General features: G+C 36.9%; 1 protein-coding gene and 1 long non-coding RNA gene across 17 annotated transcripts in view; both read right to left on the bottom strand.

Annotated features, from left to right (window-relative positions):
* The window catches only part of LOC123504170, a 36441-nt gene extending 29559 nt beyond the window's left edge, over nt 1-6882 (bottom strand). The window contains exons 1-2 of the long non-coding RNA XR_006674729.1: nt 6712-6882; nt 5798-5902 (exon numbers count right to left, since the gene is read on the bottom strand). This is a non-coding gene — a long non-coding RNA (uncharacterized LOC123504170). The remainder of the gene's footprint in view (nt 1-5797; nt 5903-6711) is intronic.
* A 2170-nt stretch (nt 6883-9052) lies between these two features.
* Nucleotides 9053-15000, bottom strand: part of LOC123503932 (kazrin-like) — a 110939-nt gene continuing 104991 nt past the window's right edge. For 13 of the 16 annotated variants that reach the window (XM_045254058.1, XM_045254059.1, XM_045254057.1 and 10 more), the window contains one exon: nt 9053-12627. In XM_045254058.1, coding sequence (XP_045109993.1) covers nt 12373-12627 — 255 coding nt within the window. In that variant the 3' untranslated portion in view covers nt 9053-12372. The remainder of the gene's footprint in view (nt 12628-15000) is intronic. The other 3 variants (XM_045254054.1, XM_045254052.1, XM_045254053.1) reach the window with 1 other exon arrangement.

Raw genomic sequence — 15000 nt, forward strand, 5'->3', positions numbered from 1 at the left:
TGTTTGCACTCTCTCTCTCCAACACTGCTCACCTTTCCTCCTCCACGAACGGCTCCTCCTTGTCCTTCCATCACCATGCTGGTTTTCCTTTGTCTGCTTTCATCCTCACTTTTCTCCTTCTTCCTTTTATTTATTCCTGGGTACGTTACATTTATATTTTTTTGTCTTCATTTTTTTTTTTTCATCATTTTCTTTGTCTTTGTTATACCTTCTTTCCTTCATTAGTCGTAGTAACCTCAAATTTTCTTCGTTTTTACTTTATTTTTCTTTAGTCTTCCACTTCTCCATCAACGAGGGCTCTCCACTTGGACCTAGACCAACAACTGCCTTTCGCCGCACACCCACCTCAATATTTCGAGGAATGAGGCACTCAGTAAAGAGGATAGATGACGAGAGAGAGAGAGGAGGAGAGAGAGAGAGAGAGAGAGAGAGAGAGAGAGAGAGAGAGAGAGAGAGAGAGAGAGAGAGAGAGAGAGAGAGAGAGAGAGAGAGAGAGAGAGAGAGAGAGAGAGAGAGAGAGAGAGAGAGAGAGAGAGAGAGAGAGAGAGAGAGAGAGAGAGAGAGAGAGAGTCTAGAAGAAAAAATATGAAAGGAACATTGTTTCTAGATGAAGTAAAGGAAAGGAGAGTAAGGCAGGGAGGGGAGGTAAGACAAGCGGCCAGATTGTGTGACGAGGGAAGTAAGAGACAAATTGATGAAAGGAGAGAAGGAAAAAAAACAGGTAAATCTATGCCGAAATTTCTTTCATGGTGATGACAGTCGTGCGTGATGGGATGGCAGCATGTCTTGGCTAGCAGTAGTTCCACTTTTACAATGAATAAAAATCCCAAGCTCTGCTATAATCTGTCTACTCTAAAGTGGCTCCTGTGTCTCAGTTAGCGTGGTGTCCCAGGGAATGCGTGGTTGTCAGATCTTGAGGAAAACCGTGAGCTGTCCTTGTAATAATTGCGTTGATCAACAGAAAACAAGTATTATTCACATAAAAGCAATTACGTTATCAATAAGCTACAATGTGTTTTAAATCCAGGAGCCATTTTACAGTAGACAGATTATAGTGAAAGCTGTTCAATATGGTTTCCAAATTTATCTCAAGCGCCTAAAAAGTAATACAGTATCATAAAAACTAAAACACGTCCAACAAAATATTCAGCTAAATATTCATTGCAAAAAGACTACACGCGAACAGCTTCTCATGAATAGTAGCGCAAATATAAAAATTGTAAAAAGATGTACCCTCCTGCGAACTCTTTGTAGTATGCCGCTTCAATCAGGATAAAAGTCAAAACTGAAATAAGATGTACACTAATGCATGAAACAGGAAATTGCATGAATAACAGTTCCACCGACGGAAATTAACACACACACACACACACACACACACACACACACACACACACACACACACACACACACACACACAGGTAAGTGAAGCCACCCATACTAGGGTATTATTCGGTCCTAGACTATATATCACGCTGGGAGGCTTACCCACAAGAATGAAAAATATTCCTTTATTTGAATATTTCTCCACTCTGATAAAGGAGGGCAGGGTTGCTATATCTCACTGGGGCGACAGGGGAAAAAGCGAACGGAGTCGACCGTCACTGTTAAGCAAACATTTGGTATGGGGAAACTAACGTACTAGGACAATGAAATAAGCTGTATGGTAACTATGATTATTTCTTTAACGATAATAAACACATCTATCGCTTCCCAACCATGCATAGAAACAAGTAAATAGATGAACAAGTGGACAATGCATTTATAAATATACCATTTCAAATATTTTAGGTAATTAGTAGAATGTTTCTATCACTCAAATTCTGCAAATTATAGTGTTAAAACTCTTGCAATATTTAATTATGAATATCATTAGTAAAGTTACTTGCTTATTTATGTACTTTGCAAATAGGCTGCATTGTACGTAGCTGGGACAGCCTCACCAATCCGCACTATGCGCTTCACGCTAATTACAAACTCAGTTAGTCATAACTGATGAGCATTAATGAGTGTCAGGTGAGCTGTGGCCGCGGTGGGAGGCTGCCTTGAATGATGTGGCTGTAACATTAGTCACCCTGGTAATTGTTGGCGAATCACCCAGAGAGAGAGAGAGAGAGAGAGAGAGAGAGAGAGAGAGAGAGAGAGAGAGAGAGAGAGTATTGTATTCCCAAATGTAAAAGAGTAAGACTGCGAATGATAGGAAATGACAATGCATAAAAATAATCATAAATTATGGAAAGCAAACTTCATGAAACACTTCATGTAATATGAAGTATTAGTTTCTTTTTCAATCTTCGGTTGTTATATGTAAGCACTTCTTATTCCAAACAATTCAAACTACCGAAAAAAAAATTGGTGTATGCACTATGACTTTCAATTATTATTTCTATTACATCAATTAGTTAACATTCACAGTGATGCCATGCGATACAGACTCATCATTTCAAGTCATTCAAATTCTTTTGCTTAGGCCTTAGCAGCCATTCCACTTGCGGGTCAGACAGTCGACAGTCGAAACACTCGATGAACTGCGCAAAAACTACTCGACACCCTCAGCACGGAGAGTTAATCAGTCAGGCTGGACAGCTGCCATCAGGGACACTGCATCGCTCCTGACTCCACTTTCTTCTCTTGCTTCCCCCCCCAATCCCCCTTCTCTCTCTCTCTCTCTCTCTCTCTCTCTCTCTCTCTCTCTCTCTCTCTCTCTCTCTCTCTCTCTCTCTCTCACAAATAATGGACTAAAAAAAAATCTCCAGAATTAACACTGTGCAGCTGATGGATTAAATACATTTCACATATATATTGGCATAACACTTTTCCAGTTATTTTCTTACGCTGCTATTCATAATTAGTCGCCAGTCCTGTCACAAGATCTTTCTTCAATTATCATCCTACAACATTTTTTTAGTAAATATTCTGTAGATTAATTGGATTGTCTCAGTTTCGAGCGACGCTCACATTTTTATTTGCAAGAAATTAAACAGAAACGATAGAATGGCATTGTTTTTTTCTTATTTTTATACATCGATGTATTTTAATTTCTGGATCAGAAACCACCACATCTAGTGAACGACGAGGAAACAACCACCTCTGAGAAGGGCTGAGGCTCTTACTGGGCTTAGTGGTCCCGGATACCACACCTTGAGGTGATGATAAAGTTGATCATCCCTGCTATCAAAGTACGATCATCACTACAAATATGATCTAAAATTGTAATGAAACAGATCTGTCGTCCCCCTAAGCTCGACGGAAAGCTTTAATGTGTCCAGGTTTTAGCTTTACATATTTGGACAAATAATAGATGAAAGAAATCAAACTAATTGTTATTTCATGATAATGAAGACTACCACCATACTCAGAGGAAATATTACATACTGGTACTAAGGATAGCTGTTCAGTAAAGTAAACCGAAGAAAAATTAATTCTCAGTGAGGAGCGGTGCTGAGTTGAAGACACAGCGAGACAGAAACGAAGAGAATCGAATTATAATATCGTTCCACTAATCAACCTTAGGTGAGGGATGGAAGGAAGAGGAAGTGTCGTGTCATCTTCACCTCCACTGACAAAGGTGAAAGATTAATTTGGACTGATTTGGTAATTTCACACTCACTGAGTTTACCTCATTTGCCTCCTTGATGATGACTGCTTCATGAGCTGACGCCGCGTCCTGAGCTCATAGGTGGTCTGGAAACTTACCTCGTTATCGTGATCCTGGCTTATTACGTTGGATCTTTACGCAGTGCTTTTATACTTCCCATACTGTTAAATTAGACCATGGATCGCAAACGCCTTCAGAGTACAGGATGCCAAAGTTCATATCGAAAGTCTTGAATAATCGAGACAGCAAGCCGCTTGAACTTCCCTTTTTAATAATAATGGTTCCTCTCCCTTCACTGATGAACCCACAAGCTACAAAAAACACATGTAAAAATAAATGCTCACACACACACACACACACACACACACACACACACACACACACACACACACACACACACACACACACACACACACACACACACACACACACAATTTTATGCCTCCCATGTTTGGTCTTCCTTACGTCCTTACTTATTGCACAAAAACACAAATTTGAGAGAAAATACAAAAGAGAGCTTTAAAATTCATCCTTGACCACAATTTCATTAACTATCCGGATGCACTCGCCTATCTGAACCTGCGGCCAGTATCAGACCTCCACCAGCTACAGTTACAGCAATTTGGAACCAAACGACTCAACATCCCAAGATACCGTCACTTCCTACCCCCTGACGCCCCACCACCACAAAGAGCAGTCCGCCACCACAACAAAATAATCCCGACACAGCCTCCCAGGACCGACAGTTACAAGGAAAGCACCAATCCTAGTATTGTCAAGTTTATTCATTCGTAATAAAATTTGATACATATACATTCAGATTCTGGTTTGTATTTGAACCCGTAAATCCGTAAAGATTTCATTTTACTCTTCTTAGCTTCATAATATCAAGGCCTTAATGACCTATCAGAAGTACTTTTTTTTTAAATAACTGCTGGAGTTGTGACGTTTGGAGTTTTGCATTTATTCTAAAACTATCTGTTTTTACTATGTGTCCCTTCATTGTATATTTTTAGCCTCTCAGCTGCCTTTTGTATTAATAAACCGTTATCATTATCATTATCACTATTATTACTATGACACACACACACACACACACATCCTTGTAAAAGCAAATTGATACTGTATTGTTCGCTGTTCTTCTACGTTCCTTTGTGTTCCTCCCCTCGTGTTTTTCTTTACGTTTCTCTCCTACATCATCTGCATATCACTATCTTCCTCTTTTACGTTTCCTCTCTTCTATCTCTAGTTATTTTATCTCTTACTTTCTCTTTTGTCTCACCCAAGCCTCCCGCCGTCTTCTCGCACAGACTGATCGAAAAAGAAATCAAGCGTAGGATCATTTTTCTTCGAGAACTCTGCTACCGCCAATGTTCACCTTTTCATCATTTTCCCTTCCATTGCCCTCCTAATTTCTTTCCACTTCTATGTGAGTTCCTAGGTGGTACTCTTTCCTCACTTGCGTATATCTCACTCAACGCTTACAAACTCGCTGTCTCATACTTTCTTCAAACTTAGTACTCCAAAATTCCTTTTCCGTTACACTCCCTAATCTGTTCTCTCTTTTTTCACTGAATTATGTCATTTTGTAACCCCGCACCACTTCCGTTCCATTTTTTCATCCATTGTCTGAATTTGTTCCTGTCTGGTTAATGACACTTATGATACATGTGCATCGCCTCCATAAGCAATACATCTAACATGATTAATGAACGGATAAACTTTTTATTTATCTGGGCATAAAATTCACGGAATGATCTCATTAGCTCATCATAGGATTAAAATGATATATTAGTGGTAGGGTGGCACCAGCTTTTGGCGAAGAATCTGACCAGGGACGCGCTAGGCTAAGGTAACACAGGGCAAGCCGGAATGAGATGAGATGCAAAGAATCCAACTTTTGATCTTTTTTTTTTTTTTTTCGTATTCAGAAGTCGCTTATAATCGTCTGTGTCATTATATACATAATACAAATCAAACAAAATCTATATGAGCTTAAACGGGTTCCCTCACATCCACTAAGACCATTCTTAAAGATTTAGGGGTGCAACAAAATCGTTCAACATAGAAGCACAACACATCTAATTTCTAGCCTTACTAGGTTGCAACGATGGGCAAATACATATAAAAAAAAAAAAAGTACAAAGAAAAAAGGTGGTTTGATATAGAAAAAACTTTTGACTGGTTTCCAACACTCACCTCTTGAAAATAGCTCCACAACAGCTCATCCAACGAGATCTTTACCAAGACAACTCCAGGCCATTTTCTTTATCGCAGAATCGTGACGGATTTGTCCTGCAGTGTCTGTAACAAATGATAGCGTCACACACACACACACACACACACACACACACACACACACACACACACACACAAAATAAAATAAATAAATAAATAAATAAATAAATAGAATAAAAAATTATACTACCTCGAAGACTCTCTCTCTCTCTCTCTCTCTCTCTCTCTCTCTCTCTCTCTCTCTCTCTCTTTGGACTTTAAAACCCCGACCATAATGCAACGCTATCAATCTGGATGTTGACGCAAAACTAATTTTTTTGCAGCTGATTTAAGGGGATACTCTATTCAAGTACCATTGTATAGGAAAGCAGATTGATGAAGATTTAGCAATCGGTCGCTATTGATATGTTATGATTTACTGCCTTTGCTTCATTACGCACAAAGCTGTTAGGCTCCACCATTGTTCAGTGATATTGAAAATTTGCTGTTGGGTAAGTAGAGGTACTGTACAATATACATATACTCATTGACGATATTTATGCAATATTCATGACCGAATACTATCTTTTGTTTTATGTCAGTAATGAACAAAAATTTATCCATCAAAGCTTAAGTCAATGCCGATGATTTCTAACTTTTCGGCCATAAAATATGCGCTCAGATATAGTTATACATATTACTATTCTATATAACGGAAAAAGAAGAAAAAAACTAAGTAATATGTAAAACGATGGCACTATAATAAGTCCAGTATAAAGTTTTGGCAATTCTGGTTTCCTGACCCCGCGGCATCACCAAGCCGGCTACTGAGACTATTCCGGCACTGTGCAGGTGTTCCTGGTCATGCACTCCAAACTTCTACTCATCTTACTTACTGGGATGCTGAGGACACGTTTCGGATGGAGCCTTGACGGTCTTGCTTCAGCTTGGCCTAGAATAATTGTTTGCGGAAAGCAAAAAAATAAATAAATAAATAAAAATAAAAATAAATCAACATGGACAACACACACGACCAACACGGCAGTCTTACTGGCACTGCGGGTGGCCGGTGGAGGCGAAATGGATGGAGTTGGTCACATTTTGTTCGATTCCCTGTCTCGAAGCCGTTCGGTAGTGGAAAGATGCAAAACTTAAAAAGCACAGAATGATTCAAAGATTGCACGAAAATACTATGTGTATAAAGATTTAATAAGTGTCAACACTACATTCACTACGTGATGCTTGAGCATACATGTAAAGTCGTTTTCAATAGTGGCCCACCACGTCAAACAATGTTCGAATTTTCATTGAAAACGAATCACTACCTCGCGAAAAACTGTCGTGTACATTATCCAATTTGTAAAAAACGGAAATAAATATTAATAGACTCTTCATTAGTTAAGATTCTCCGTCCATTTTCTTAGTAAGAGATTTTTAGGACAGCAGCAGACACAGCAGAGGAAGGACTCATGAGGTGTGTGGCGGTGATCTGCGCTCGTGTTTAGAGTTCTCAAGTGTAAGTTCTGAACATTCTGCACGCTCAGCTGGATAGATGAAACAAGGTGTTTATCTGGACACATTCGTCTTCATAGTCACGTACTGAACCCGCTCTTATTTATATCCTCTGGGTATTCAAACTTAAAAAGGAGAAAGAACAAATTCGCATCGTTTACACTCGGCGGGAACATATAAAATTGGTAACAACACAAGCATGAGTGTTTTTGTATTTGTTCCCGACACGATAAATCAAACACACACACATACACACACACACACACACACACACACACACACACACACACACACACACACACACACAGGATGAAAAGAGACGCTGAAGGAAAACAGACTCGTAAACATTGAGAAATAAAACTATCAAACAGTTTCGAGAGGGTAAAAGGGAAAGTATTCTTTTGTCCACAGTTCAGGGTAGTCTCTCTCTCTCTCTCTCTCTCTCTCTCTCTCTCTCTCTCTCGGGAGTTCAGACAACTTCACCAGTCACCACTAGAAATACGCAGAATTACTTGCGCTGCCACTCTCCTCCACTAGACACGTGATCCAGCCCGGAACCTCCATAACACTTTTCATAACTATAAAGCGGTCGAGTCGGCGGGGACAAAGACTATGACATCTACACTGATAGCGATACATCTACTATATAGAGCGGCAACTTCCCCTCCCTCCTTCCTTACCATTAGATATTACATAAAAAAAAGCGTTCACCACAAACTTCCTTTTCATAACCAACATAAAAAGGCATCAATGGAGGCGGTGACGAAAACAACTCCTTCGTGATAAGCCCATGAGGAGAAAATCACACTACTCCTTTAGATTACCTTTAAAAACCATCTGTAGTGATTTATCAAAAAAGTACAATGTCGACTACTACTTTTTTTCTTGGGAAGGAAATCGGTATTTACACATCGTTGGTGATGAAGATAAGACGAACCTGACAAGCCGAGTGGTGTGTAGGTCTGCCTAGGTTTGCACACATTTCCCCATCGATAGCATTCCACCAAATTCTGAGCATTTCGGCAGTCCTCCCATTACTACACAGACGCCAGAGTCCTGAAGGGCCTTGATATTATTTTTTAACTTTTTCTATCTCTTCTCGAGTTTTCTGAAGTTTATTATGTACTTACTATGTTTGCAGACACTAAACCGCATTTGAAACTCGGTAAAAATGAAAATGTGTGAGGAAGTTTGGGAAAACCCCGCGTTATCTCGAGGCAACATATGGCGGTGAGCAGCGTGTAGGCGGAGAGGATGGGACAGCACGGGGAGCATTGGATGTCTGGCCTTGCTTCCACCTGAGTTTCTTGTGTGTGTGTGTGTGTGTGTGTGTGTGTGTGTGTGTGCTGTTGTCTTCTTTTTCGGTTTGGCTACAATTTTATCTGCAATGACTACTGGAGATACTCTACGGATTTCATAAATCTAAATTTTGTTAACAATGACCAACATGTCTGATTCAACAATTTCTACTTTGTTGCCTTTCCTTTTTCTCTTAATTCAAAATGTTTTCATGAGCACAAAAGTTACTACCACGATAATATTTTCCTTGAAGACACAGTATAACACATGGGTAATATTGGCTGTGAGTTTGTAAAATACTTTTAAGTTCTCTGTCTATCTGTTTACCAGACCTATAGAGGAAGACGATCAAAAGAAAGTCTCATGTATACTTTTGGATTTACAATCACATTCGCAAGCATTCCTGAGCTCAAATAAGACAAAAAAATATCTAATTGCTTTATTGTTTCATTAGAAACATATTGGAATGTCAAACAACTGCCTCCCAATAATCTTCTGAAACCTGCCCTTTAACTTGGTATCAACTGCAGTCATATTGAGAGTAATCTTGGTTGTTAAAAGCTACCATAAAAAAAAAAGTTGTCAAAGCCACTTAATAACACTACACTTAAAAGTCATATACTGTTGGGACATCACTGTAAGAAAAATAACTCCTTAATAGTATACAATTTCACAAAGTTTTGTGTAGTACATAAAAATACACTACCACTCCATTATACATTGTGCATATAACTTCATATGCATCTTTCATTCATGCCTCAAAGTACTGTTATTGTAAAATGATCACTGCTGCTATGTGTGCAAGAGCATATGGTAAAGTATGCATATTACATTATGTGAATGGTGTTGATGGTGTTTCTTAAAAATACATATTCATACACTTTTTAATGGCACTGTAATAAATGTTATTCATAAAAACTGACATTTTATACAAAACACAACAGTATGTAAATACAGAGAAATTATGTTCTTCACATTTATATCCTCAACAAGTTGTGATATTGGAATTACAACAGTAATTTGGCAACTCTTAGTCAGTATACACACCAACTGTAATAGAGTTTTCTGCAAGTAATTAATCTATATGATAAATTATTTTATCAAAGGTAGCTTGAAAACTTGTTTATGTGGACCAAATGGGGAAAAAAGAGAGAAATTGTCAGCACAACTAGTAACATTAGACAACAAGAAGTCTTAACCTAATATTGTCAGCAATGCCATTTAAGATTGGAAAGAAAATATATAAAAAATGATTTACATCGAAAAAAAAAAAAATCAAAATTTACACATACATACAGGGCATACAGTCACAGCATGAATCCTTTCTGTAGGTAATCTCCAAAAAGAGATGATGATCTTTCACTATGACAGACAGACCATCTACCTCTGAGTAACTGCTTGTGTAAAACTGAAAGAAACTTGCTCTTGGTCTACAGTGTAAAAGGCTATTATTTGTCATTACAATTTTTCAATCGTAAGTCAAAGCAAAATCATAAATTCATACCTATAAGGCAAACATGCTATCATTATGAAAATCTGTAACTGCAAGGTATGAATAGATATTTTTCATTAATAATAGAAAATGCCATTAGTATAAAATATGCAATCCTTAAATCTTACTTTGGTCACCACATGATTTTATTTCTTCTGTTTTAAGTAAAGCATGTTGAGTATGCAATTTCTTTTAAAAATAAGTGCATTTACAAGCAAGACAGGTGAATTAGATAAGAGCTCCAATTGTATTTCTAGCTTAACTAATTATACCTGAGGCAGTGGGATTTTTCTGTTTTTATAGCCTTTTCTTGTCAAGCAGCAAAGCAGAATGTGTGTGTGTGTGTGTGTGTGTGTGTGTGTGTGTGTGTGTGTGTGTGTGTGTGTGTGTGTGTGTGTGTGTGTGTGTGTGTGTGTGTGTGTGTGTGTGTGTGTGTGTGTGTGTCATGAGAACCTAAATTACAATAACTTTTAAAATATTTGCATATACTTAATACAGTGTAGCTATACTCAAATATTCAAGTCATTATGAAATTTTACTGTAAGTTTACAGGTTGAGTTTATTGAATTATTCTGCTTCGCTTTAAAGGTATTCTAAATGACGACACTAATTCACAAACACATATGCACATACACGTACTCGCACAGACACACACAAATAAAAACATAAAATAGAGCAAAGTATGATAAAAGGATAAAAAAATTCACTTTCCTAAGAAATTCATACAAGAATGTCACTCCCTATGTAGTCTGCAAAGTAAAGTCAATTCAAGAACTCATTATCCATATTTAAAAGTTGGGCATAACCTGTTAGTGTAAAAAATTTTATTCACTCATATAAATTAAGTTATTCACACTATCAACTGATTTTTTTCTAATATAAATTTAGCCATTCTATTGCTGCTTACATTTCTACAATTCAGTTACAATCTTGAATGGTGTACAATATTCCCCCAACACACACACACACACACACACACACACACACACACACACACACACGAGACTGACTAGGAAATTCACTTTTTTCCAGTAAACAGAGAAGAAAAACTTGTAACATGGCCTATTGGTAGAAATGATAAGGCAATAAAAGTAAAATACAACATGTGTTAAAGATATATAACTTTAACACTGTGCTCACATTATATTCACAATCTGTGTGTACTTCGTCACAAAATCATATATTTTTGTATTTATTCATTTATTCTATCATATATCTTACCTCAATATGCTGCTTTTAATTAAAGGTTTGAGCACACATGTGGGGTGCTGTGACATAAAACACTCAACAACCTATTAAGATGAAGCAAATACAGTTTACATTTTACTAACACCATAGCAATATTTTTAAGTACAAAAGTGACATGGCTATACACAGTTATACTTTACCTCTGGTAAATTCTCTGCCATTTTCTAACAATAGCCTTGAAAAGTTATTCCTAAGGTTTTATGTATATTGTCTTCTACTACCTTATGTATGACTTCATGGGTATTTCAACAGACATAGTATATATATGACTGGTGTAGCAGAGTAAATGAGCCTGACTCTGGTGCTGACCCCAGATGTGTGTCTTCCCTTCAGATAACTGTAATTACTATCATATGGTCCCATGCCTCATCATTTTACTATCCTCATCCTTACCATGCTAGGCAAATTGTTTTTTTCTTTTTTACAGATATATACAAAATAACATTTGAGCTATGTGCCGTGCTTTTTTGCCTTTCAACATCTAATGTAAAGGTACATAGTATGCTAAGTCATAGTTGTAATCAGTCAAAAAGATAATAAGACTGAGTCCTGAATTAAAATGTAGCTTACACAAAACTACCAGCCTGAGACTACACACAGGGGAAGGCATTCTGCTTGTGGTCCCTGTGGCTCCTTGCTGTCTTGTACTCGACTAGTATTAAGGTAATGAAACATTTTGATATGAATCTGTGTTTCAGATAAGGTATGAAAATATCTAGATTGGCAGTATTATCAGTGAAGAGAAGTTGGTTGGCAGTTGTTGGGGAGGCGAGGGGTGCTTGAAGGCTGGAAGAATCTCCACCTGTTCTGGAGACAATTCAACCATGCTTTTCACACTTTTCACAATAGAATATTAAAATATTACTTGTTTTTGTGATTTCCATAATGGGTGGCTGAGTACATTCCACACAAACCTATTGCATCTAGGATAAGCCACCAAACTGATTCAAATATGCATTTCAACAAAAGCTTGGAGAGAAGTAAACGGAACACCATTCTACATTTGTTAAACTGGTGTCACTGTAATTGTCTCAATGTCTCCAATACTCTTCACACGGCGGTGAGTCTCATGATGGAAGTATGCTTGAGAAGGCATGATTGAGGACCGTGGCCGGGCATGGTGTCCATGGCGAGGGTGGGCCCGAGTAGTGACTGCAGGCGACTGTCCACCTGAGGAAGAGGACTCTCCTCCACCATTGGTGCTGCCTCCTGATACAGCTTCTTCTCTTAGCCGCAATCCAAGAGCTCGGCTAAGTGACCCCTTTGTGGTAAGGAAGAGCAAGTAAGTAACAATATTTACATGATATTTAACGATATCTATCAATAACATAGGAAGCTTTATTCATACAGCAAAGTATTAAATAAAAATTAAAATTGTCCATGATCTAGGTTTGGACACTAAATTTCTTCAATGCAAAAAACATGACCTTGTAATCTATCATCCACAATAACCAAATATAGTAAGTAACAAGGAAAACTTCAACAACATTATTTCAAATTTTACTACATGTAAGATAATCACATCTCAGATCTCTCTTTACTAGCATTGCTCCTAAAACTTGAATTGCAGCAGGAAAAACAGCTAATCAAATTACTCCATCACTTCTCATCCTTCCCAGGAATAGCAACAACCAGTACTCATGTTTTATAACATTATACATTATTTGTCTTTTATATCACACTTGTAGTTGATTCATGTGTGTAATATAAAGAAAACCAAGGACATTATTGTAATACTGCGGAGAAAAAAATGCTGATTGTAAAATTCTACTTGTCACATCATTACAAATTTAAGTGACTTGAAACTATCAATGCATAAGTGCTGCAACTCTTAGTTAAAACACTAATATAATTTCCATCAAAAATACATCTCATCACAAGTAAATTCTAGATCTAATCCATGATGCTATGATAGGCAAGGCCATGCTTATGATTCATGTGCTGTTATCTATACAAAATTATATCATGAGGATGTCCATGTTTACTGTAAGTAAACATAGACATCCTAGTGGTGTGGTAGCAATCACTTGGTGTGTTATGCACAAGCTCCATGGACTGCAAAAATTTAATATATAAAGCAAACATTAATGCAATGTGTCCATTGCAATTGCTTGAAAATTATGAGGAAGAAGGGAAAAAAGGTAGCCTGAAAATTGCAATACCAATCATTACTATTCAAAATTTTGCCATTCTTACTGTGCCAAGAAGGTCATGAATCCCTAAATTTGTACACCACATATGATCATTTACTTAAAACTCATTAAACTCCATAAAATGCTACAAGTTTTCCAATACAATGAGATTTTATGTTTTGATTGTGTGTACAGGTACATCTATATATAGCTATGTTATTGTTAAGATTATTACCAAATACACACACACACACACATATGCTACATAAAACTAAATCGGATAAAACTAAATATAGAAACATGACTAAATAGTAAACACAACCCAGGAAATACATCCTAGCCCTCTGCTTGTCTGGAATGCAATGAAGCTGTCCACAACTCACAATCTGCTGCGAGGACATTTATTGATGACCAGAAATATGAAAAATCCTTAAATAAAACATAATAATAGTGTATCTGATAAACTAATAGTATGTCTTTGTATACTTATAGATCATAAAGCTATGTTTATTCATAATTTTGGCAAGACATTTTTCTTTTATCAGATCTCATAGGAAGATGGATTGTTATTGCTAAAATTATCCCAATTATTTCCTCTAAACAATGACTTCATGCTAATGTTACAGTAATATTAGTCAATTATGGTGGTCATACTTCCAACCCTCTGATGATATCAGAAAAGCCAGCTACACCCTTAGAAAATATAGTTCAAAGTAAATAGCTTTAATATATTTTCCAACTAATAAATAACTTTGATTAATGATATATAAAACAATCAAATGGTAATCTGCACACAAGAAAGCTTTAATTCTTTTTTATTTTTATAATCCATGTCTTGATGTTTCTTATCACAAAATTCAAATTATTATCTATTATCGTTTTCTTAAATTGAATCAAATTACAACAGGGAAAATGTGTTATATTTCCAGTATTCGTGAACCTCTATGCTACAGTTAATATCTTGAGGTCTGTTAAACTTTTTTTACAAGTGCACTGGATTATTGAGTTTAGAATATAGTATTTGTGTTACTACATTTTCCAATTATATGAAAGCTATATGACATGTATAGTGCAACACACATGATTTTGGAGTGGGGGATGTTATGGAGACAGAGGACACAAAATGAACAGTAATGTAAATATACTGCTATGGATAACAATAACTAATCACACTGAACAGTACACAGAGGCTTCCTGTTAGATATTGCTGACCAGGATCACCAGTAGTGTGATAGTTCAACTTTATGCTGTTTTGTATAGCAGAGGTACAATAATGCAAGGTGTGAAAAATTGGCATCTAGACCATGGAATCACAGGGAATTTCTTGGATGTATTACCAGCAAAGTTTAAGTCCAAAAGGAATGCATTGTGCTACTGAGAATTTTTAACATTTTTATTTAAATTAATTCAAAAGTGGACATTTTCCTCTATGCTGGAGTCTACTATCAATGGAGGAAACTACAGATGAATAATGAATTGATATACCAAACTAACTTTCTACA

This window comes from Portunus trituberculatus, chromosome 15, assembly GCF_017591435.1.
Source record: "Portunus trituberculatus isolate SZX2019 chromosome 15, ASM1759143v1, whole genome shotgun sequence".
In the NCBI taxonomy this organism is placed as follows: Eukaryota; Metazoa; Arthropoda; class Malacostraca; order Decapoda; family Portunidae; genus Portunus; species Portunus trituberculatus.